The sequence below is a fragment of the Conger conger genome, chromosome 10 (genome assembly GCF_963514075.1).
Source record: "Conger conger chromosome 10, fConCon1.1, whole genome shotgun sequence".
Classification (NCBI taxonomy): domain Eukaryota; kingdom Metazoa; phylum Chordata; class Actinopteri; order Anguilliformes; family Congridae; genus Conger; species Conger conger.
Window position 1 is genome coordinate 20680375 of NC_083769.1, and position 24529 is coordinate 20704903.

Sequence of the window (24529 nt, forward strand, 5' to 3'; positions counted from 1 at the left end):
ATCGGTCGAACCACGCCATCCCATCCACGGAGAGCTATACGCGGTCTCGAGCCGATTTCGAGCCGACACACCGTGGCAGTGCACGAAATAGTAAGGAGGCGTGTCGCTGGAGAGAAAGTAGGAGGGGATATGGCACCGAGTTAAGAATGAGCTCGGAAGTGACGCGAACGTTGCCGGCAGAGGGGGCATAGAGACAGAAAGATCGACACGGGTGTAAGGACAGACGGTTAGTTAACTTCTGCGAAGCAACGGAGGTGAGAGTTTTAGCATTTCAATTAATGTGCGTGCATAATGAAATCTTAAAGTTGGCTGAACCTACCGCCATTATATGGGCTTTTGCTAAACAATAGATTGCTTGCCAGCTAGCTATTGCCCGAAACAATTGAATGCTTCAGGGTATGTGAAGGGAAATTATCTGCGCATTTTAGGGTAGCACAGCGGTGAGCATACAAGTCGCTAGTTAATACCGAAGCGAGTTAGCTGGCTGAAATGAATTGAATGATACTGATTGCCGTTTACTCACACTGACCAGCTGTATCATCCCAGGTTGAAAATGGTTCAAAACCATCTAGCCAGTTGAAATGCTTAGCTAGCTAGAGCAGTTCGCTTTTTTCATTTGCAAGGACTTGCTGTTCTCTGGGATGACATTAGTCGACTTGAGTCTTTGGTAAGTTAGACCTATCAGAAGACGTTAACTAGCCAGCTAGATCGTTAGCTAACATTAAGTTCGTTGCCAGACGAGGCGAGGTTTTGGGCGATGGGATGCTATTGGTGACTAGCTAGCAAGTCAACTCGTTTCAGCTTCATTATAGGTAGTAGTTCTAGCAATCACAAGCTCTCATCTTGGCACAGACCTAACGTAATTTCATATGTATAAAACACGAATGGAATGTTAGCTAAAAGTCAAATGAGCTTGCTTGCAATCGACAAAAAAAATGCATCATAACAATGCACTTTCAGTCAAGGGTCTGGCTAGCCATCTGGCCAGTATTAAGTGCTAGTCATAAGCATGGATATATGCAGCTGTGCTTTACTTACTAGCTAGTGTTTATCAGAAGAAATTGACGCCTGCCAAGTAAAGAAAGTCAGCCAAGTGATTCCATTGTCCATTTTATGTTGCCGTTTGTATGTGCACGGACAATAATATAATTCAATTAGCGTTATGCAACACGGCCTCAATTGACTGTGTAGCACTCGTATGAGCCCAATCTGCTAGCTAGCTTGTCAGGCCCAAGCCCTGTAGAGCATAAAGGGGGAGAAAAAAAATGTTAAATCTGCGCAATTCCGTGCTCAATTCGGTATCAAATGATGGTGCATTGTGCATCGCTTATATAGTAGACTATGGTCAATGTAAACGGATTCAAATGTAATTAATATATTAACTAGAAGCTAATAATGAAACTAACGTCATAGTTGGCTGGCTATATAAAAGGAAGTTGTATAACGTCTGTATGCTAGTTTTGTTTATCAAGCTGCTTTATATGCATGTTTACCTCAAATCTGGCTACATTGCTGTTTTGCCATAGAAATGGAATTTGAACAAGTTAATTATTTACTAAGTATAATCCTAGTGTATGGACTTAAATATCGCAGTTAAATGCTACATAGCTATGCGGTGGACAATGTTTTCACATTTGTTCAGATAATGGTTGTTATCTAAATGTTAAATGAAGTCCCATAACGGCAAGAAGCGCCGAGTGTATTCCTTTAGGTGCGATGTGTGTGTGTGTGTGTGTGTGTGTGAGATTTAACGGCGGATCCTTGACCTATCGGTCTCGCATGGTACTGTTACTGTTATCCTATTTATCCTGAATCACTTCGTGTCCACTCCTTAAGTTACGGTGTATCGGGTCCAGTTTACGTTATCGGGTTTGCAGGAATCAAGCATTCTTGTGGACAATATGCTCATAGAACGCCACAGGTTTCGTACTTGGGTGTTTCTGCAACTACATGCAGTTTTAGGTCCGTAGCTCCATTCTTGTAAATCATAAACAAATGAGATTACTACTGTTATGATTTGTCCTAACAAAAATTTAATGGCTGAAATATGCGTTATTTTTATTTCATTTGTTGCATTATATGGGTCCTATCTTGTAATTTACACATGCATATTTTACATTCGATAGATGACGTAATCTCATGATTCCAGCTGAAATTAGATACCTGGAAAATTATAAAATAGATGTTTTTGTCGGGTAATACATTTGATTAATATTTAAAAATCTAAATGAATTTGTCCTGCACCTTGCTGCTCAAAACCAAACACATCTTTTAAATAAAAGATTTTAAAACGTTTCATGAATGTGATTTCAATGTATTGTTAGCTAGCTGTCAAAACAAATAGGCACTGCCACCTGCCCGTTATTTGAAAAAATGTCCTTCCTGCAACAAATGTCCTGGTAAATACTTCATGTTGTGGTAAGGACTAATTTAGCTTATAAAACAAGGAAGATGTAGGAACTGGAAATTAACATTTGTTGGCTATGATTGTTGAAGTGAGTGCAGTCTGATGGCATGTCTGAAAAACAGGATTTAAAAAGGTAAACTTAGCCGTTCTTGTTTAGTTTGTAACCTTTTGTGAGAATCTCAACATTGCTGGTTGGTGAATGGTATGTTCTGTGTGACAGTGACCCACACCTGGGCATCATCCAACATTTTAGTTGTGAACTGAACTCTGGTTAAACATCTGATGATATTTTTTGGTGTACACTAGACTGTAATTGGTCTTGTGCCAGAGCCCAAGCCTTTAACCTCAAGGCACATCCTACTTACCAACATGATCTGGGACGAACTTTGCTCACGTTCTGGTTAAGCAACACTGCACTTAGGCCTATATTGCTGTTGTACTGAATTTATATTGCCCCAAACCTGCATCGCATAGTGCTTACACCAAAGCGTCTGTGAAAATGTTGACTTCCTAAGGACCTTTTTAGAGGCACATGTTCCTTATTATAATCTTTGAGACTAATGCAAATCCTAAAACATAAATTGGATGTAAAGGCACAGGTGTCCTTCCAAAAGAGATTAATTTCTAAAAAAATTAGCAAAGCCAAAAATGTGTGTAGTTGCAGAAGCGCCCACCCAAGTTTGACCACTGATGTAATATTTGTGCCCTGGCTGTTTGCGTCAACATGAGATTTTCTCATGTGCAGCTGCGAGAGCATGTCAGATCAGTCGTGCATACTCTTAGCCTGGTGGTTTCCAGGCATTTCATGTGCGTAATTTGGTATAAATCCCAGAGACTTAAACTGGAACTTTAGTGTTTGTTTTAGTAGTTTTCTTAGCTGACCGCCTCCTTTGTTGTTAATCTGATGTAATGGAAGCACAGACCTCTTATCTTTCCAAATGCCCCCAAGAATCTGCGTCATGCTAAATGTAAAGACAACAAAGTTCCGTATGAGATGTTTCTGAATGTCACCGTGCAAGGTGTGGGAGATGTGAGAAGCTAATCAGTAGCCTGTGCCCATACAGCTTCAGCAGTCTGGCTTGTCCTTGGGCACGCAAATGTGAATGGAAGTCAGAGTAGGAATCCATTCCCCTGAGTGCTGTGTTGAGACTTCCAGTTTGTAAAATGTGGAGTTTAGTGGATCTAATTGGGTACAACCAAGACTTTACAAAAAATAACTCCTGAGGTAAAACAAACTCGTTGAACTTCAAGTAATTGTTAGGCAGGTCACATAATTAGGTCATGATTCACCCCCCAAATACTGACATTGTTCTTGAGAAGAGGAGTGGACAATTCCAAACGTCTGCAGTCTGAGACCCCTCTGCCATGTCTCGCACGTTTAAGTCCCGGTACAGATCTTAAATCAGACCTGGCAGTAAGATTTTCTTCATTTATGGGGAAGAGGGCAGGACATGAATATCTAATTGTTTACCATTCAATATTTAATTGGCATATTTGTTTACTTCTGATTGGCAGTGCGGATGAAGTCGCCCCTTTTTTTTGTCTGGAGGGTGGTGGGTGGAAGCCCAGGCCAGGTGCCTTGTGTCCTGTGTAACCTGGTCATGGACCCAATCTTGGTGATAAGATAAATGCGCTGTTTCAACAACTGTTGGAAGAGGGGATCTGTGCAAAAACCATAATCTTGGAGCTATGCCTGTCTGTCGATAATGGGTCAATCGACCTGGCCTTGCAGTCCCAGGAGAAGTGCAGAGTTTCTGATGAACATCTGTTATCTGTTCTCTGCACCATTCCCTTTGAATTATGGGAGACTTGGGCAGTGAAGGAATCTGGTCTGAGGACACTGCTGAGAAGTCCGATAAGACGGGAGTTTGGCCCCTGTGTGCCAGACTGTGCCATATGGCGTAATCCGTTCCGCATGCAAATCGCTAGCAAGGAAGTGTTTTTCAATGCATTCCGAATTTTACTACAGTTTGCAAAAGAAGGCACGTCGGTTGTTGAAGGTCTGTTCCCATTTGTCAAATCGACATGAGCAACAACCAGTAAAAAGAATACCTTTCAGCTAGTATGAAGTGTTATGTTGTGACTTGGCCAAATTGTTCAGAAAAGGAGCAGTTCTGAATCTTCCAGTGTGTCGGGTCCATCTGTTTTAAGAAAATTAAACCTGTTTCGGTTTCTCAAAATGAGTCCACTTTCTGCAGATGTCATTCTCGTAGCTTAACGACAGAGTTTCAGAATGGATACTCTGCCCTCCCTTTTTCGCTGTGTGAAATCCTAGTTTGAAATGGCTGGGAACGCATCCGTTACAGGTGCTTAGCTACCAGTCGACCTCTCGGTGAAAGCAGGGAAATTTTTGGGCCGGGCCATGTTTGGGGGTGGCCTCTCCAGCAGTGGTGCAGCTGATACTCCACCTCCCACTGCATTCTGTGGTAAGAGCGGACAGAGCCGCAGGCGCGGCATAGAAATGGTGGTGTCCATTTCAATAACTGATATTTGACTTGGCTTGTTGGCTGATACTACTACTGATATTTCCCTTCTTTTTTTCTTGCATAAATTTAAACTGAACCAAGTAGTCGCATATAAGCTTGACAAAAGGAAAGTTTTATTTGTGTAGCAAAATATTTCAACTTGCTTTCTTTATGTTCCCAAACTCAGTCCTGGGGGCCCCTGGTAATGCTGGTTTTTGTTCCAACCATAATTGCAATCACAGAACTTTAACAAACTGTTAATGTTTCATAATTGCTTTTCATATTCAGAGGGACATGAAGAATAAAACTCAAAAACCTTTTTTGAATGCATCATCTTCCATGCGGTTAGTATTAATTTCACCAATTAGGAGCCTAGTGATTCACCTCAGTCTTTAGTTTGATCAGTTAAAAATAAGTTGCCTTTTCATGTAAAAGCTTGCTATATAGCACAATCGGCACAATATGAACACGGGAACTTTATTCATGTCCATGTCTGACATAACCTGGTTTAAGAGGGTAAATAATCCCTTGAAACATCAATAGCACATAATTAAGTAATATTAAAGTTCTGTGCAATTGTGGTTGGAACAGAAACCAGCACACACAGGGGTCCCCCAGGACCGAGTTTGGGAAATCACTGCTTTAGGGCATGAGTGAACCATCTGAATCTTTCTGACTTGGGCTATATTTGTGCGTGACATTTTCAGTTAGTTTACAGCATCATTGTCGCCTTTCTGGCACATATATGCTGGATCAGATCGGCTGTAAGAGCAGATTGGCCTGCTTCCGGCCCGTAATGTAACGAGCCCTATATAATCGCGCGTCCTTTCGTGTCCCTCCACCGGGGAGGTTGTGGGTGAACGCAGCCGCGTGGCTGATTAAAAGGACAGGCGAATGTGGATGGCTGTTGCCTGCGGCGGCGGACAGCAGTTAGCGGCGGGGACCCTGGTCGGCGAGCGGTGATGTGGCGGTACCTGCGGCCTGCCAGCCCCGGGCTCGTATAAAGGATGTGGCTTTCAGCTGTGCGTACAGAGGGAGGATGTGTGTGAAGAGAGGGGAGGTACAGAACCAGTCGAGCAGCAGAGAATTTGTTTGGGGCGGGCGGGCGGGCGGGCGGGCGGGGGGGGGGGGGGTTGTAAGCCAAGACGGACCGGATCCTATTCGAAGCGTGCTGGATCCTGGACCGCCTGTCGGGTTGAGTAGGCGGGGGGGGCGTGGGCTGGGTCTTTAGGTTAAATTGACAGAGTGAGTCAATAGGTGTTGGTTAGCGATACGCTGTTCCGGACCATGGGAGCCCGGCGCGATGGTGAGCTTCGTGTGAGGGTGTCAACAGTGCGGTTTCCATGGAGACGGTGAGGTGGCCTTGGTGAGTGCTTCTGTGTGAGAGACTTGAGGCTCGAGTCGGTCTGGCAGCGATCGCAGGATTGAACCACTACAACTTCTAGAAGGTTCTGGTATGACACCCACTGAAAAAAATTTTTTGGTTACTTAAACTCCTTGTAAAGCTGTATTTTTTGAGAAATTAACAATGTGTTTCAGAAGGTGTTTTTTTTCAAGCTTAGGGTAGTGTGTCTGTTTCAGGGTTTTGTACAAACGTCTGGTCTTAGGATGTGATTTAATCAATGAAATAATTATCTGACGTGTATGAGTACCAGCAACATCTGCAGTCTGCAAGTGTATCCTAATGATTTTACTGTGCTCAAGTACAGGCTTGAACCAGGGTAATTTATAGAGTTGTCAACAAATTAAAAACAGAGCATCTGGTTTGGACAAAAACCAGTAAGCAGACCTGCCCTCGAGGACCGGAATTGTGCACCTCTGGTGTATGCAATGCTAAATTCTCTGTCTTGGAAACTAGTCCTATGCAAAACCAAAAAAAAAAAAGAAATGTAAACGTAAAAAAGAATAGTTTTAAGAATAGTTCTTAGATCTTTTCTTAATGATGGAACTGGAAATGTACAGTTCCATTTTTGGGTTGGCATGAATTGAATTTGCACTTTTCAGAAATGAAATCTTTATTTCAGTTATGTTGATGTAGTGATGAAGTGATCGCTGAAAATTCTGCTGGCATTATGTCATTCATTTAAAAAAAAAAAAAGGAAAAAAAGCTGATGTCAGCTTTAACGACTATTCAAGTAAAATTTCTGTAAGAACATGTATTTTCCTTGTCCCTGTAGTTTAGGAGTGGAAGGGCCCAAGCTAAACAAATTTTCCATGTACCTTTAGAGTGCTTTAGCCAACAAAAAAAAAATCTTTGGAAAAGGAAAGCTTTGCACAGTTGGGCATACCACCCATTTGATCAACATTGAACCACCTCCCCCCCTCAAGGCTAGCTTTAAACTCGGTCACGGTCTGACGTGTGCACACTGCGCACCTTTGCTAACAGCAGCAGTGCATGCGGTAGGGACGTGTCTGAGGGGCGTGTCTTCGATTGCTCTTTAAGTTTCTGTTTCCCAGCCGGCGTGCGGGAAACGGGGAAATTATCCGTCAGCAGCTTGGCTCGTGAAGCCCATCCTTTTCACAGAGGCGCCGGGTTCGGAGTCCAGCACCCGCAGCTCGCACTGAGGGGGAACCGTTTAAGCCGGGAGGGGCAGAGCGCATCTGCTAGCCGCCTGGTGGCGTCGTTGGTCGCGGAACGGCGGTAGTGTACCGTGGCTCGTGGCCAGGTGTAATTAGGGTTTCCGTAACACTGATCCTGTTTGTGCTGGCTCAGCGGCCGTTATTGCTTTAGGGTCCCGATAAGGAGGCGCTTCTCAGCAGATTTTTTTCCCTCCTCCGATACTCAGCTGTTATACTGTCAGACTGTAACAAGCTGGCGAATGTACGCGCGATCTGTGAGTGCAACGTAACAGTCGGTCTTTAAAAGTGACGTAGCCAACTTTTGATGTTGGCCTGTTTGGTGCTGAAAAGCCTTTTATTGTGGGGGGAAAAAAACTTAACGTTAGTCTCTGGAAGTGGTTATTGTGGAAGAATGATTAAGTTTGTGGGGGGAGGGGGTCCTGATTTTTGTATTTATTTGAATTGAATGTATTCATTTTTAGGCCACATAAATGTTATGTTTGTGGAAAAAAAAGTTATACATGCCAAGTTTGATATGGACTTTGTTTCATAGCATTGTGTGCGCTTGAAAATCCTTTGGATTCATGTTAATTCCAATCAAATTCAAAGCGGCTCTAGATCCAAAAGTGATTCTTCAAGGGGATCTGCCATTTGCTCAAGCCAAATTGGTACCATGCCGTGGCCAAAGACAACACCAAATGCAGATTCTGTGCAACTGTGCGCCAGACAGACAGTGATTCATTGAAATCTGTTTTTCATAAGCGATTTTATGTGCTTAGGAAACGAGTTCTGGGAGTTGGGGTGGGGGGAGGGGGTGCCCTGCTGCAGTACGGCATTTTTTAAAGTCCCGGACTTCTCCGTGTTCAACAGGGGCTTCAGCTACCAAACAACTTTCCCAGGCACTCTGGTTTGAATGCTTTTAGCAGACATTTTTCTCCTGCCGTTTACAGTACGTGGTAGTTATCTGAGCCTGATCCACTTTGGTTAAGCGTGTCCTTGTCTTCCCTTTCTCCCAATGTGTTCTGCCCCTGATTCCACAGAGCAGTTCATCAATGTGTCTGGAAAAAATGATTTGAAACCACTTTTTCTTTTTTCTTTTTTTTCTTCTCCCTTTCTCCTCCCCAGATTTTTTTTTCCTTTGGCCTTTCCCTTCTTCGTGCGGAGGGGTCTCCTGCAGGAAGAGGAAGCGGCAGTGTCCAGGCTGAGCGTCGGACGGCAGGTTAGCCTCCGGAGGACTCCGTGACCCCATCTGCCTCTGCCTCTCCACCCGCCCCTCCTCCCACCGCTCAGCCCCGCTCCTCTCGGAGTCTGTAATGTGAGCCTTTGCTGGCATCTTGCGGGAGAGCGAAAAACCCGAGGAAGAAGGAGGGGGGGAGAGAAATCGGCAGCCTGTGCGTGGAGGCAGCGGAGAGCCGAACCGAACTCGTCAAACCGCCGGCCGAGCGGGCCACAGCGACCGGAGACCGTCGCAGGCTGTAAACTTCACTGCCGTTGCTTTGCGGAGGAGAAGGGGTGGAAGAGGCCTTCAAAAATCCCACTGGTGAACGACAAGAATTCTTGGAGCAGTGTTTTTTTTTTTTTTTTTTTTTTTGGTGAATTCTTTTTTTTTTTTTTTTTTTGAAGCCAGGCGCTCACTTTTGACCAGTGGTGTCGCCTTGTGGGGTTTGAGCATGGCCAAAAAGAACAGCCACAAAGGTAAGTCTTATCTGGCTTTTGGCCTCCTGAGAGCCTTAAAATGTCTCTGAAATTGTGTTTTTTAAATGACTGCATGGTAACTTACACCAGGTAACTTATAGCAACTTAATTCTAGGCACAGTTTAGCCACCGCCCTTCTTGGAGAACCAAGGTATCTCATACCTATTTATATATGGCCCGGAGGGGGAGGACTCCACAGCATAGTCAAAGGAGATGCAAGTGCTCTGAGCCTGGGGGGGGGGCACTGCTCCCAGGAGGGTGATGGAAGGTTCTAGATTCTTCTCTTGGTGTACACAGAGCGAGTGTGCGAGTGTGCGAGTGTGCGAGTGTGCGAGTGTGCGAGTGTGCGAGTGTGCGAGTGTGCGAGTGTGCGAGTGTGCGAGTGTGCGAGTCCAGGCTGCCACATCACTCATATTTGCAAAGCTGTCAGCCACATGCGGACATCCAGTGACGGGCACAAGGTCCTACAAACAGCATGCTGCTAGAACCGTGGAACGTCCAGAGGAACCGATGTCTGCACGTGGCAGCGATACGCAGCCTCCTGGCAGTCCTGTGGTCCTAGGCTGTGCGTTGCATTCTGCCCCAGACAGCGACAGCAGAGAACCGCCCTGCGTAAACGCTCCCCCAAACCCCTTAAATCCTGAAATAATTGGTTTTAAAAGGATCCTTGAAATACAATAACTGTGTGGTCAGCTAAGAAATGAGCCACAATAATGAGTGAAATCTGAGACCTGCACAACAAAATGGGAACACACACAGACACACACACACACCACGTTCTCTCAAACTCATTTAAGCGCACGCAGATGACCCGCGTAGCTTGTTAACTGTCATCTTTATAAAACCTTTTTCCCTATTCTAGCTGTGACATGGCGCTTGTTTCATTGGAACCTCTCAGTTCCTGAGTGGGTCCTGCCTTCCCCTGGCCTTACTGGCTTTAGTGAGTCTTGGGGTTGAGCTCAGTGGCACAGGCAAACCCGGTTGCTACTGACCCGCGATTCCTTTTTCCGGCCAACCCTGCCCTTCAGCAGCCCTCTCTCCCTCTTCCAAAAACTCACTTGTTTCTCTCTCCCTTTAAATCGAGAGGGTGGGAGAGATAGAAAAACACATTGCGGACTGTTAATTTGGCAGCCGTTGTGTGTGTGTGTGTGTGTGTGTGTGTGTGTGTGTGTTCATTTGCTTGTGTGCGTGGCATTGGGAAGGAGTTTCATGTTTTCAAGACCACCCTGGAAAAACAGAATTTAATCTTGGCTGGTGACAACACGAGTCAAATGAAGCTATGCTGTAAATTACTGGGGTGGGAAAACAAATTCAGTCCTCTGAAAAGTGTCAGGTTTTTCTCCCCTGCGGCCTTTATTTGATTTAGCTATAGTGTCATCCATCTGACTCTGGCCTCATTTGAGTAAACCCAGTCTTTGCCAAATCTCCTCCGAATGTTTATACCGCTTCGGTTTCGTGTCCGAATCAGCGGTCGCAGTGCCGTCTGTATCCATGACAACGTGCACGATGGCCGCCAAGCGAGTGCATTATCCAACAGACGGTTGTCGTTCGACTAAGAAATCCAAGCCTGTGAATTTGTTGAAGCGGGGTTTCTTTGAGCAGGGGTCCCGGGCTCTGACTTCTCCCGTTTCATTCTTTTTGGTCGATGTGATTTTTCTTCTTTTCCCCTTTTTTGGGAGCGACCCAGTTGTTGGACTTGGCCGGGAAGCGGCGAGCCGACGTGGCAGGGCGCTCGTGGGACCGGCGCGTTGTTTTGACAAATGGAGAGGAACAAGCTGCCGAGTGAACGGAAATGCAGATGGGAGCTGACCACTGAGAGCGAGGCTAGTGCTGCTGTCGTTCGGCGGTGCCCGTCCTTGTCAGAAACCCCGTCTTTCACTTTGTGGTGTCACTGCGTTTTTCACTGCCAACAGTACTTTAGTCGCTTTTTTTTGTTTTTGTTTCGGACAATCTACTTTAAACTAGTTTATTTGGCAAGGTAGGTTTTTAGAATCCACGTTTGCACCTTTTCTGAAACTTCTCTTCTATGAATATCTAGATTGAACCGGTTTTTAATTTGAATTAAGAGCATTAATTTGAAGTGCCAACATGACTGACTAGTTCGTTACTCTGAGCCCATTTTTCCGTTTTCCCAATTGCTCCTGGAGTTATGTATTAACAGAGACCGTTGTAACCAGTGTGGTCATGCCATCCCAGCTCTTGGCAGCCAGGATGTTTTAATGTCGCCCAGCACTAAGCAACCCAGCACACCGAGTTCACAGCAACGTCTTTCCTACTCTGTGTCTCATGGTTGGAATTGTTTATCCAATTTTGAGAGGACAATCCAGTACCTTGGTGGAAAAAAAAATGTCCTGAAATGTGGGATGTTCTATATTGGGGAAAATGTCAGCACTGCTTGGGATGACTATTTCTTGGAACTGGCTCCTCTGGCCACCAGGGTTTTGATTTGCAAATTCCATAGTTCATTAAAATATTTTGCAAATGTGTTTTTTTGAACCATGAATGGTGTGAGGAGGGGGGTTGTGGGCTGGGAGCTGGAGGTGGTGTTTGGGTTGGTTTAGCCTGAGTGATGCTAGCAGCATTCGTGGAATGTGTGCGTGCGTGCCTGCGCACGCGTCTGCCGTGGCACTCTCCTGTGTTGACCTAGCTACGGCGTCTCCTGGCTGCTGCTGCTCCAGTGTTGACCCAGCTACTGCGTCTCCCGGCTGCTGGTACTCCAGGCTAGAGTGGAGGGACCTGTTCGGAGCACTGCTCCGTGTCTTGTAGTGGTTTTATGTATTTGTAAAAATAATTTTCTTTGCTCTACTGTTTCCATTGGGGTCTGCTGTGAATCCGGCCCATTGTCTGGCGTACTGGAGCTTCAGCCATCCCCCCCCCCCCCCCCCCCTCCTTAACTGTAACTCCTCATACTACTGTTCTCACTGTGCTGTAACCAAGCTGTTCTCCTTCCTCCTCTGTATGGCGACTCCCCAAACTTTTCTCCCCCCTCCCCCGGCTGAATCTCCAGCTGTTGTGCTGTGTCGATTAGCAGCTGGCTGGGTGGAGGCTGCAAGGGGGGGGCTGGGTTTTGATCCGGCATCGGTCTGTAGACCCGGACGTGTCTTGGTTGGGTAAACAGGGCAGATTCTGTCTCTTTCTCTCTCCATTTCTTTTCCCCTTTTGATTTCTTTCTCTATTTCTTATCTTTCTCTTTCTTATTTCCCTCTGTCTCTTCCTGAAGGTTACTGGAAAGTGTTTACAGTCCTGTTGACTTTGGCGCTCTGGTTTCAAACTATTTTTTGGGGACATCTGTGCATACAGTGGTGATGGTTTATGACTTCCTATTGGATACAAATATTGAGTATTTCCCATTCTAACATGCCTGATACAACCGTGTTTATAATTTTTCTCCCCCTCAAAGTTTTGATTTGCCATTGTTCCAACTGCCCTTTTGTTTTGCCTCCCCCCCCCCCCCCCCCCTTAACCAGACACTTCGGGCGTGGTGTTCGACACGCACTCCAAAATGGTGATGTCCCAGGGAGGGACCTTCGAGAGGATGAAGGAGAAGGTAAGTAGCAAGGACAGGGTCGTTTCTCCTGATTTGAACCAATTTTATGAGGAAAAACAGATTTTTCTGACCCTTAATTTATCTGAGGCATTTGGCTGTGTTGCTGAATGTTCTCATCCCCCTGTCAGCCACAAGAGAGCGAAAGCTCTGTGTGCTTACCACGCTTCCCAAGTCCGTAAAAGTCATTTGCGTGGGGGAGGGAAGCCTTTAAAACGAGGCTTCCCCGTACTTGCTCCTTTGGTGGGGGTGCTCTCCGCGTGCTGGCCTCCTTTCCAGCCAAACCTGCAGTTAGTTAAGGTAATTGAGAACATGCTTTTACATGCTTCCATCATTTTTGTGCTGTGAACGCAGGTTTGGCTCCCTTCCATTTAGCATTTTTTAAGCCGTTGTTTTTCCGACAGCCAGAAGCTGGGTTTAAGTAAGCAGGTGTTCCCACTCTGCATTGCTATTTGACCTTATTTCAATCAATTGGTTTTAATCTGTAATCAAAAGGCTTCTGAATGGACCATAGTTAAATTAACTGCCAATTATTTGCCAGATATAGGCCTAGCTATGTCAGGCTGCTAATTAGGTCTCCAAGACCGAAAGTCTCATATCTGCATATACACAAGGTAGGGAGAGAAAGCATTTTAAAAAATTGTTTTCTGTTAGAGGATCTGTCACACCTGATGTGTGAACCTCCACAGGAATCAATGTCAGTGAGCAGTTACAGCTGAACGATTTTAAAACATTCCGTTTAGTTCGTCACAAACGCCTTTTTAATAAAAATGGGCCATTTCCTTCTGTGATGTGGAAGGACTTCACTGATCATGATCCTGACATGATCAATATTATACGAGTACACCAGTACTGTCAAGAAGCACAGAAAATTCTAACAGCCAAATGATTATCAGCTTGTTCTCTGGTGTTTTCCTTGCCGGCAGCCATTCTTGTTCACCCCCACCACTTCTTCAGACTCATAGGCAGGCTAATGTTATGATGAACATAATGTTTGAATATCTTAGCTAACATTGAATGCACATCTGCATCTGTACTCTACCTCAGTTTCCATGCCTGCTAGAGACGGAGAGCCTAAATCCATTCATAAAATGTCATGCTTGAGAAATGTGATCTATAAAAATGAGTAATTGCTAAATCAACATAAAAATGTAAGTTTTTATTTGCATGCATTGTCCTGGACAAATTTCAAGGTGTTGACCGTTCCGTTTTCCTACAACACACAGACCTACATAATCCTACACTCTCGGTCTTCCCCTCTCCCTCACGCAGATAAATGCCGTCCGAGCAGTGGTGCCCAACAAAAGCAACAACGAGATCGTCCTGGTGCTGCAGCACTTTGAGAACTGTGTGGACCGGGCTGTCCAGGCCTTTGTGGAAGGTATGGTGTCCTGGATGCGGCTTCTCTTGCGTGCCCCTCTTCTGCTGGCCGGGTTTTTAAGACTCAGGAAGGTGTGACCGGCTTCAGATAGCGACGCAAATGTGATTCCTACATGGAATGTGCTGGAAAAAGAAGCTAACAGCTGTGGGCTTTGCAGATTTGTTTATCGGGGCGGGGGAGAGGGGGGGGCGGTTTGTTCCAGAAGCAAGTAAGAAAACTGTTAATTTAACTCCATCACTTGGGCACTAAAGAGAAACTGCTTTGTCTTGGAATTTGAGTCCACATGCTGAGGAGTTGCTAGGCTGCAGTCGGCCGATAAATAAACAAAGAATAATCTATATATTTTGGACAAAGGTGACATTACATGACATACAAACTGGTTAGGCCACTGATTGCCTGAAAGAAATTTGTAGTCTCGAGCCATAGCAATCAGCTATAGAATGCAAATGATTGGAATGTCTCTTTGACACACTACCTCCTTAAAAAAATAATTCTAAAAGACATTTTCAGACTAGGCTCTATGGCTGCGGCCTCGCTCTCTGGGCAGATTTGAGGCAGTGAGCGGAGCAGGTCTGACCTGCGCGGGGTTTTATTTTTCTTCTTTTTCCCTTCCGAAAGGGAATTCCTTCCCGCGCTGTGCACCTCCTTCTGGCTGCCGGGACCGTCGGCCCTGCTAACCAGCAGGAATTCCCCGATAAATGAGTTCTCATTCCTTCACTTACCTGCAGACGTCTTTGACCCAAAAAGTTTGATTTATGCAACGTTGAGGGCTCTGGCATTTTTTGGAATGCCCGTTTGGTCTCATTCTTTGTGCGTGTTCGCACAAAGGGTGTTCCCCGTTTAAGCCTAGTGCGCGCGTCATCCGCTAATGACCAACTTATCACCTTCACCTCTGCTGCAGGGGACAAAACATGAAAGGAATGCCTTGTGGGCTGGCCCAGTTTCCGCATACAAAAACAGACCGTGACGGTGCCAGTGTATGTCTAAATATGTTTCTATTTTCGGAACAGGGCGGCCCATGAGCTGGCACAAAAAATGTTTTGTCAAAGCTGTCTAGGCAATATTTGTCTCCTGACAGGAATTCTTGTTCGACATATTGTTTGTGTATGCATGTCCTCAGTAACAAGTACTTGGTTTAAAAAAAACTAAAAACATTTGCGTCACTCCATAATGATGGAACATGCCCAGCATGGTTCATAGTTTCATTTTGTTTGCAGGCAGTGCCACTGAAATCTTGAAGGAGTGGAATGTAACCGGTAAGAAGAAGGTATGTTTCCAACAGTTTAATGTCAGTTTTTCTTTATTTTTTGAATCCCCCATTCCTTAGAATCCAGTCCTTCTTGAATCCTGGCTCAGATTCTTGTCAAATTTGAGTATGAACAGAAGCCAAAATGTGTTGAAAGCCAAAAAACACCTTTTATTTTCAGCAGATTTAGGCTTCCATAAATAATAAATTGTCAACAATGACAAGGGTTCATTTCGGTGAAAAAATGGTGTCCTTTCTCTTGGAGGAATGATTGAAATAAAATCTATTGTAAGAATTTACAAAATATTGCAAAATAGTTAAATTGGGCAGTCAGGTGTTACGCAACAATATCTTTATTTCAATTCAATGAAATGAACAAATCTTCTGGAGGAAAATCACTTTTTTGTTTTGTCTGTTGCTTTTTTTGTTTTTTTTGTTTTTTGTTTCTCCTGTTTGATAAAAAGGGTGCATTCTTTAACCCCTTAAGTATCGCCGCCCTTTAACACAACCTTGAAAATGACACCCAAAATAATTATTTTATTCTTATGTACTTCTTTTATTATATTTATTATGTTTTATTACTTTTTTACTATTACGATACCTTAAATAGTTAACCCATTTGACTACAGGCATAATCCTGGTCTCTTCTGAAAGGTAACCCTTTGGGGTTGGGTTTCCAAGAGTTGAAATGACTGTAAATACTACTAAAAAAAGTTACAGAAGCTCAAACAGTGGAAGTGGAAGATTTTTCTTTCTTTTTTTTCTCACTGAAAATATTTTCAGTTTGTGTGGATACAGATTGATACTTTTTAGAATTAATGCATTTGGTTCGGTGGACCCTTGCTGTGAAAAGGACACTGACGTTCCCTTGATTTGTGTAGTCTGTGGATTGAAGGTGAGGCTTGTATAAACAGGCTGGTGGCTTCAGTAGACTGTTTCCCTGTCTTTGGTGATCAGCCCAAGAAGAAGAAGAAACCCAAACCGCAGCCGGAGGTCACGGCAGAGCCTGAGCCAGCCGAGCCGGACCCGGCCGAGGCCACGCCTCCCTCCGACGGCCAGGACGCGCTCAACGGTTTCCACGCCAACGGCTCTGTGCTGGACGGCGATTCGCTGGACTCGCTGAGTGAGCAGCTGGACTCGGCCTCCCTGGATGCGGCCGAACTGGACTCGGAACCGGCCACGCCCGATCTCTCCGACGCGACCTCAGGTATCCGCTGGGAGCCGCGCCCGGAAAACCCAAGTCCAGACACCGTTTCCACCCATCTGTTTGTTCAAGTGTTGAGGTTGACTTAACGCTGTGTGAACCATGAACGAGGGTTCAGCGGATATGTGGATTCTAGTGTCTCAGAATGTCTTTTTATTTGGGGGGGGTAGGGGGGAATTCTCCCTTGGACACATCCTAAATGATTAAGTAACAATTCATGGCCTGATTGTTGTTAATAGTGGGCTTTGATTCATTGTGCACTATCACTGTTATTCTGGAAGGAACTTTTATTGCCAGCAGTGTGAATGGGGTTAGTTACTTAAGATTGCATGTATCCTTCACAGCAGTGGCTTGTTCATCCCTCTTTGTACTTCCTGCGGGAAAACAAACGTTTTGTGTTGACTGTCCCAACAAGGCGTGGAGGTGGACTCCAAACCCCGGACCGAGAGCCAGGCCTCTCACTTCAGCCAGGGTGGGCGGAGTCAGCAGGGCGCGCGCGGAGGGAAGTCCCGGCCCCGGCCCCCCTCCAGTGCCTCGTCCGGGCCCTCCGCCTTCTTCCCCGACGACGGCCCACACGGGGCGGCCAGCAACAGGAAGATCGGTAAGAGCGAGGCGTACAGATCTCCCACACCAAGATGTTAACTGTAATGATGTGAGCATCCACACTAAACAATAACGTTCTGTAAATAGTGTCGGCTTTGTCATCTGCCATTTTGCAGGCGACTGCCTTAAAATTCAGTCGGATTTTGATTAGCTGTCAGTATTTTATCGTTCATGCCGCTGGAAAAAAATAGCTGAAAAGTGATCCCAATAATATCGTTTGTCACTGTTTGTGGTGATGTGGACTTCTGCCATCAACGACTTCTGACTTCAGAACGATTTTTAAAACAACATTTATCGTGATCGTTATAGTTCTCGTTCTTGGTGTGGATGGGCGTTTAGTTGGCTTGTTCAGTTAGGATTTGTGTATATTGTCTGTTGCATTCTTTGGTCTCCATTTTGCTTGTGTCTGAGGACTGCAAAAGCTTTGTTGCTCCACTGGTATTCTACTGGTGAACTGGCACTCTGAAAGTATCCACAGAAATGTGGCTGGACTATCCTCAGGACAGGCCCCTCCTTCCTTGATAAAACACCTTGAGAGCAACGAGTGTGGATTCTTAAAAAATCCATAACTTGTTCTCTTGGTGCCCCACATCTGGTACAACTAGCATGTATGGGACAGAACAGCTAGAACACCTTAAAGCCAATGAAACAATATGAGCAGCAATAAAATAATAAAACCAACTTTAAAATGTCAGAACTAACTTTGTTCAGTCATGTCAAGAGTGCACTGCCTTCATTACAGCCTGTGAACAAGGTTGCCAGATTGGCCTTTCGGTCCTCAATCTCCCTCCCCCCCCCCCCTCCTCTAGCGCCGAACATCGACCGGTCGGTGAAGGACCTGCAGCGCTGCACGGCCTCGCTCTCGCGCTACCGGGTGGTGGTGAAGGACGAGATGGACTCCTCCATCAAGTGCATGAAGCAGACCTTCGCTGAGCTCCAGAGCTGGTGCGTCTCCGGGCTGGGCTGACCGCCCCGCGTACTGAGCCTTCGCTCCCCCACCCTGGTCTTCTGTGGAGGGTGTTTCACAAAGCAGGATTACTGGGTTGGCTGGATAACCACGTGGAGTAAAACCCAGAACGCCTCATTTTGCTTCAGTCCATGTTCCAGACCATGCATTCAAGACTGCAGATGTTGGCTAATGCTGTTATAATGTACTTTAATCAATGTAATATTTGTTCTTGTCTTTAAAAATATATCACAGGTAAGCAACAAATCGGCTGCAATCGTATTAAAAAGGCATTGATGGCAAACTAAATGTTAAATTTAAAATCGTTCAACTATAGCTTTTTGTTGGCAAACGTTTGCGGTGAACTGCGTTCGTGTCTTGAACGCATGTTGGATTTGGGAGGGTTCCGGGTTTTAGTCGGTGCAGTTATATAGCTAACTGTAATCCTGCTTTGTGAAATGGCCCCTGGGTGTACCCATCTTAACTGTCAGTTTAATCACCAGCCGTTTTAATGGATCAATTGTGTTTTCACTTCACTGGTCAATTAAAGGTACTGAATGTACCTAGTCACTTGGGTCTGGGGACAAACACCCAGCAGAGCATGTGGCTCTCCAGGGGCAACCAATGGCTCCTTCCCACACATCACATGGTTGCGTGTCGAGTGGTGAAATTTGCTTTGCCTTACTTGAACCCTTGACCCTCGGACAGAGGGTCCGCTTTTCCTCGATGTTGTGGCGTGACCAATGAACCCCCACCCCTCATCAATAACGTGTGATCCGCATGTGCCTATGACTGCAGTTATGTCTGTTAGGCTAGCTGTTGTACTCCAGTGAATTTACATAACCCGTACATCACAAGCAGGGGCATGTTATACTGATACCGCTTAGGTGACCGGACCCCCGAACACACAGGGCCAACGCGACATGAACTTTGTGTGTCAGCAGTACACTGTGCTGTCTGCCTGCAGTCTGAACCAAGGGAGAAACCGCTGGCCATAGAAAGCCATGGTGGCTTCCCCAGTCTGGGTTAAAGGTGAACTGGCTCTCTGAAAGTACCCACAGAAATGTGGCTGGAATATCCTCACGACAGGATTCACCAATTAACACCAGGACCCCTCCTCCCGTTGAACCCATTTGTCTCTCCTTTTCTCTCTCACTCCCTCGCTCTTTCTTTCTCTCTCTCATTCAGCCTCTCTGAGAAATGGGTACTCTTCCTGGTTACTGAAGGCAAACAACATGTTTGGCCCAAACAAAGTGCAGGTTATATCTTATCTGCGTCAGGCAAACTGGGTTATCAATGCACGCCCTGGAATTCACTTCCTGTGTGTCTCTCTCTCTTTCAGTCTCATGGACCGCGAGGTCGCCCTGTTGGCTGAAATGGACAAAGTCAAAGCAGAAGCCAGTAAGTCCCCCCCATTATCAAATACCGACACTGAGTTTAAAGAGAAATAAAATGTAATTTAGGTTAGTGGGCATTGGGGTCAGAAGCTGCCTGGCCCCAGCCACAAGCTTGTCAGTTGAGGGTAGAATACAAGAAGCATGGTCTTTTGATATACGGCAGCATCTTTGTCACTAACAAGGGACTAAAGACTGGTGAGGAAACCTGAAGAACTGTTTCCTTAAACTGTGCGCACAGACGTAAGGGATAATGTTCCTACTCTGTGCGACTGCAAGTGGGACAGCTGATACTTAGGATGGCTAAAGGGCCAAATAAAATATAAACTCCATCCTTGCACTGTCTGGCCTATAGCTACATGTGCTCCACATTTTGGTCTTTAATGACATTTTTAAAAGCAAAACTTTTTTTTAATTGAACATACTGCAGACATGCTGCTTGTTGAATATGTTTACATAATAATGGCAGCCGTAGGAATCTTGAACATTATCAACAATTATTCTCTAATACGCTATGGGTTCTGTCTGTCCACGTTGCGCTTTGACACAGGCTGTGTTTTCGGGTGATCGCTGTCGGTAATCTCACACTGAAAGCAAACATCCCTACACACCAAACCGCAGTCCTTTCACAGCAGTTTCCTGGCCCCTCTAAACGGACGGTGCTTTTCACTTAGCCTGTGGAAACTCCTGCCACCAGCCAGAAAGAGCCCTCGCCTCAGCTCCAGCATAGTTCAAAATGGCGGAGGAAAGTTCTGCAAACTTGCATCTAGTTGGAACTACAGGAGAGCGTAAACCTACACTGGCAGTGCATCTACGAGAGACTGAAACGGCACATGTTTACTGGTGTCCTGGATGCGTCCAAAGTGACTGTGAAAGAATGTGTGTCTGTACAAGTAGGCCACCCTCCCTGTTCTCTCCTCTCAGCACTGGCCCTCCTCTGGGCTGTATGTGAGAGCAGGCTCTGGAAAGAGTGAATACTGCTGGTCTCAGGTGTCAGGGCAGCGTGAATGGTGTCTTTGTGTGTGTGCCCGTGTGTGTGTGTGCGTGCGTGCACTAATCCCTTTTACAGCTTCTGAAACCACATTCCTCAACACTGACCACACCCCTCTTTTGCCCCATCTCTGCCCTACTGTCCTTCCCCGTCTCTCTTCCCCGCTCCCCCTACCCCCATTAAAATCATTTTCTCCTCTCCCTCACCCTTCTTGTCCATCCCCAGAAGAGCTCCTTAGCAATATGGCTGTATTGTTCAATGTAGATAGTCCTGCTTCTCCCCGGATCGCTCCCTGTGGAGGAGTATAAATACATAAAACCCATTTGTTCTGCCATTGCCTCGCCCTTGGCAAGCTGTTGCTCAAGTGTGTGAGTGTGTGAGTGTGTGAGTGTGTGAGTGTGTGAGTGTGTGAGTGTGTGAGTGTGTGAGTGTGTGAGTGTGTGAGTGTGGCCATTACTGTAGTAGGGTTTGAGCTTCACAGCCATGAACCTGTACCCGAGCTCCCAGCTAAGTCTCCGCTTGCTCCTTAGTGGCCATCCTGGACGGGCGTCAGAAGAAGGCCGAGGAGCTTCGGCGGCTGACCGACCAATCAGCTTCCATGTCTGAGGACCAGCTGAGCGAGCTCCGCGCAGACATCAAGGTGAGCGTGCCAAGCCCCGCCCAACCTCCGGTATGTTCCAGAACATTAGTGCCGCAGCCTTGAATGTAGGCAGGGCTGCGGATTTGCGCACGCGAGAGCTAGCGAATGTGCGTGTTTGCGCGTGCCGTTACGCTACTTTGGGGACTTGCACATGCAAGGGAATGTGAAAGCCTCTTGGAACTCCAGACGGTGTGTAAACACGTTTTGAAAACGCTGAAGTGAACGCTCTGTTTCCACGGAGACCGGACCGTGAAATCAGGCTGGTCTTGCAGAGGGTAATGGTCTAGCAGAGGTATCAAATGAAATTCCCAGGGAGCCACAGTGTGGGTTTTTGTGGTTTCTTTTCAGTCAGTTCTGTATTAAGGCCTTGAGAACAAGGTGTGTGGACTCGTTTTCCAGTCAATTACTTAAATTAGCTACTTGTGTCAAATACCCTGAAAACCAGCAAACACTGCTGTCCTCCAGGATTGACTTGGTGGTCTAAAGGGAACGGCTAAGACGGATATGGAATTCTCATTATCAGTACACACAAAGTAGTGATTCATATTTGCATACTCATTTAAAATGGCTGTACATCTTGTTTAGTTTTAAAACTACTTTGGTAATGATATCTAATGCAGTGGAACTCTTCTAGTTCCGTAGGAACATTCAGCACTTTCTCAGTGCCCCAAGCTTTTGTGTTGCACAATTTGGCTCTCAGTTCCTGTGGGAATCTTAAGCGGGTTACACAGGATCAGCGCCTTTGTCAAAATGGAAGATATTTCCATACTTCACATAAGTATTTAAATGTCAGGGAACATATGTGGGACTGCAGAACTTCTGATATGGCTTCAATACCATGTGTACCCCATGAGGACACATTTTAAGCGCCCATGTCTGAAAATATTTGGAACCGATAGTCATGACCTTGAATGGGGAAATGCTCTGCTTCTATCAACATTGGATTCATATGGATTTAATGGATTAATCCTATTGAAATGGATATGTTTGGTGGGAGGAAATGTATACCTGTATATAACTGTACCCCTGACCAATGCAGTGTGCCCCTTCAGACACCATCACATTTACAATAAGTGTAAACTCCTAACTCCACCACTAGCATGTAGTGTCTCGCCATATAAGGATATCTGTCACAATTAAGGGCAACTTGCAGATGAAGACACTTCAGGAAGAGAAGGTGAATCCGTTTTGAGTTCAGTTCATTCCGAGAAACGCGGCTGTGGTTGTGCACACGGCGGTTTGTGCCGGCTCCGGCGCTAACGCTAACGCCTCTCTCCCTGCAGCACTTTGTGAGCGAGCGCAAATACGACGAGGACCTGGGGAGGGCCGTCAAGTTCACCTACGAGCTGGAGCCGCTGAAGAAGAGCGTCCTGGGATTCGGACAAGGTAGCGACGCGCGTGCGTGTGTACACTCCGGGCACGCGTGCAGACACGTTTGCTGAAACAGCTACAGAAGCATTATTGTCACTCCCTCCGTAAAACTAAAATGAATGGGATGTTAATGTTAATGTAGTTTTGTGTGTCTGCGGTGTGACGCGCTCTCTCTGTGGAATATCTGTAGAGAATTACTTCTGTCAAGATTCATTGTTCGTGTACTTACCGGCATTAGTCATTCATTTTCACGTGAAATCTCACGTGTTCTTGGCCAGGTCTATGGCAGGTTTATTTGTAGAATAAAATGCAAAAGACTTCCTGGAAACGTCTCAAGTTATGTTCCCTCCCATTTACCCATCCCTACACACAAACCTTCACACTGCCATGGATGCATAACTGATGCATGTTAATGAATGTTCCCCCCCCCCCCCCTCCCCCCGTCTCTCTCCCTCTCCCTCTCTCTCTCTCTCTCTCCCCCTCTCTCCCTCTCCCTCTCTCAGTGTACCACCCTCAGACGGGCTACTCCAGCCGTTCCCGCTGCAGCTCTGCTGCCTCCTCCATCACTGGCCCCGGCGCCCCGGAGCCCTCGTCCCCGCCCCAGTCCCAGGCCCCGCCTCCGGCCCAGGCAGGATATGGCGGCCGCTCCTCCCAGCCTCACAGACAGGTCGGTCCTCAGTGCCTCACAGACAGGCCGCTCCTCCCAGCCTCACAGACAGGCCGCTCCTCCCAGCCTCACAGACAGGCCGCTCCTCCCAGCCTCACAGACAGGCCGCTCCTCCCAGCCTCACAGACAGGCCGCTCCTCCCAGCCTCACAGACAGGCCGCTCCTCCCAGCCTCACAGACAGGCCGCTCCTCCCAGCCTCACAGACAGGCCGCTCCTCCCAGCCTCACAGACAGGCCGCTCCTCCCAGCCTCACAGACAGGCCGCTCCTCCCAGCCTCACAGACAGGCCGCTCCTCCCAGCCTCACAGACAGGCCGCTCCTCCCAGCCTCACAGACAGGCCGCTCCTCCCAGCCTCACAGACAGGCCGCTCCTCCCAGCCTCACAGACAGGCCGTTCCTCCCAGCCTCACAGACAGGCCGCTCCTCCCAGCCTCACAGACAGGCCGCTCCTCCCAGCCTCACAGACAGGCCGCTCCTCCCAGCCTCACAGACAGGCCGCTCCTCCCAGCCTCACAGACAGGCCGCTCCTCAGTGCCACTGCCTCTTCCCTGGGCAGTGTCTGAGCCCGTAGGGCTTCACATTGTGGATCTTAGCGAGGGAGGCAGTGTGAGGTACAACCTCCAGGTGTGGCAGTGTTGGTCCTTATCTTTTGACTCCAGTTTTTCATTTTAAGTTGACAAATCAAGTAAATCAAAAAAGTTAATATTTTTAAAATCTGTTTAGGGAAGCCTCTGATACTGGTCATCCCTCATAGCATGTTCTTTCTCTGCTCAAGGGGTTATTCTACCTTCTGGTTCCATGTGAACCTTGTTTTTATTGCTTGTTCTTGTTTTTTACTCTTTCTATTTGTGCGTTGTATTGTTGTACCTTTATTAAAAGTTAAATAATAAAATAAAATAAACTTGCTTTGGCAGTATGAAGCGAGTAGTATGTTACACTTTTGTTTCTTTTTTTTTTTTTTATGTCTGTGTCTCAGGGTTACCAGGGCAACCACCGTCAGAACTATCACCCCGGAGGTCAACGGTATAACAGTGGCCCGCACCAAGATCGGAACCCCAACCGGACCGGCCACCGTTACCAAGGCAACCGTGGGCAGGGGGCGGCCGGCAGCAGCGCCTACCCGCCTTCCCAGCCCAACTCCACTTCCGTCACCGTAAACGGCTCCGCCCAGTCCAACCCCCTCCCGCCCCGTCAAGACTGCCCTGCGACCAACGGGCTGCCCCAGAGGACCCCCCGGACACACTACCCCTGACACCCAGCCCCCCCCCCCCCCCATGCCCCGCCCCCCCACCACTCACCCACCCACCTCCCAGCAATGAAGAATAGAACTGAAGTTTACATCTCATTTACTGAACAGTAGTGCCACCTATAGGTTACCCCCCTTTATCCTCAAATGACAAAACAAGTCCAATGTCT

The 24529-nt window shown here is 46.6% G+C and overlaps 1 protein-coding gene across 1 annotated transcript; it reads left to right on the top strand.

Moving 5' to 3' along the window:
• Window positions 1-181: 181 nt before the first annotated feature.
• On the top strand, window positions 182-24445 carry spats2 (spermatogenesis associated serine rich 2). Its single transcript, XM_061258400.1, has 13 exons — window positions 182-254; window positions 8557-9126; window positions 12594-12673; window positions 13943-14051; window positions 15269-15318; window positions 16255-16504; window positions 16917-17102; window positions 17914-18049; window positions 19393-19451; window positions 20966-21075; window positions 22359-22461; window positions 22950-23113; window positions 24090-24445. Exons 2-13 carry the CDS (start codon window positions 9102-9104, stop codon window positions 24363-24365), a joined length of 1548 nt encoding a protein of 515 aa, XP_061114384.1. The 5' UTR covers window positions 182-254; window positions 8557-9101; the 3' UTR covers window positions 24366-24445.
• The last annotated feature ends 84 nt before the right edge of the window (window positions 24446-24529 follow it).

Coding starts and splice junctions, on each gene's coding strand:
- spats2 (XM_061258400.1), top strand. CDS start 9,102: ATGGCCAAAAAGAACAGCCACAAAG. Junction 14,052..15,268: donor TGTCCAGGCCTTTGTGGAAG/GTATGGTGTCCT, acceptor TTTTGTTTGCAG/GCAGTGCCACTGAAATCTTG. Junction 17,103..17,913: donor GGCCAGCAACAGGAAGATCG/GTAAGAGCGAGG, acceptor CCCCTCCTCTAG/CGCCGAACATCGACCGGTCG.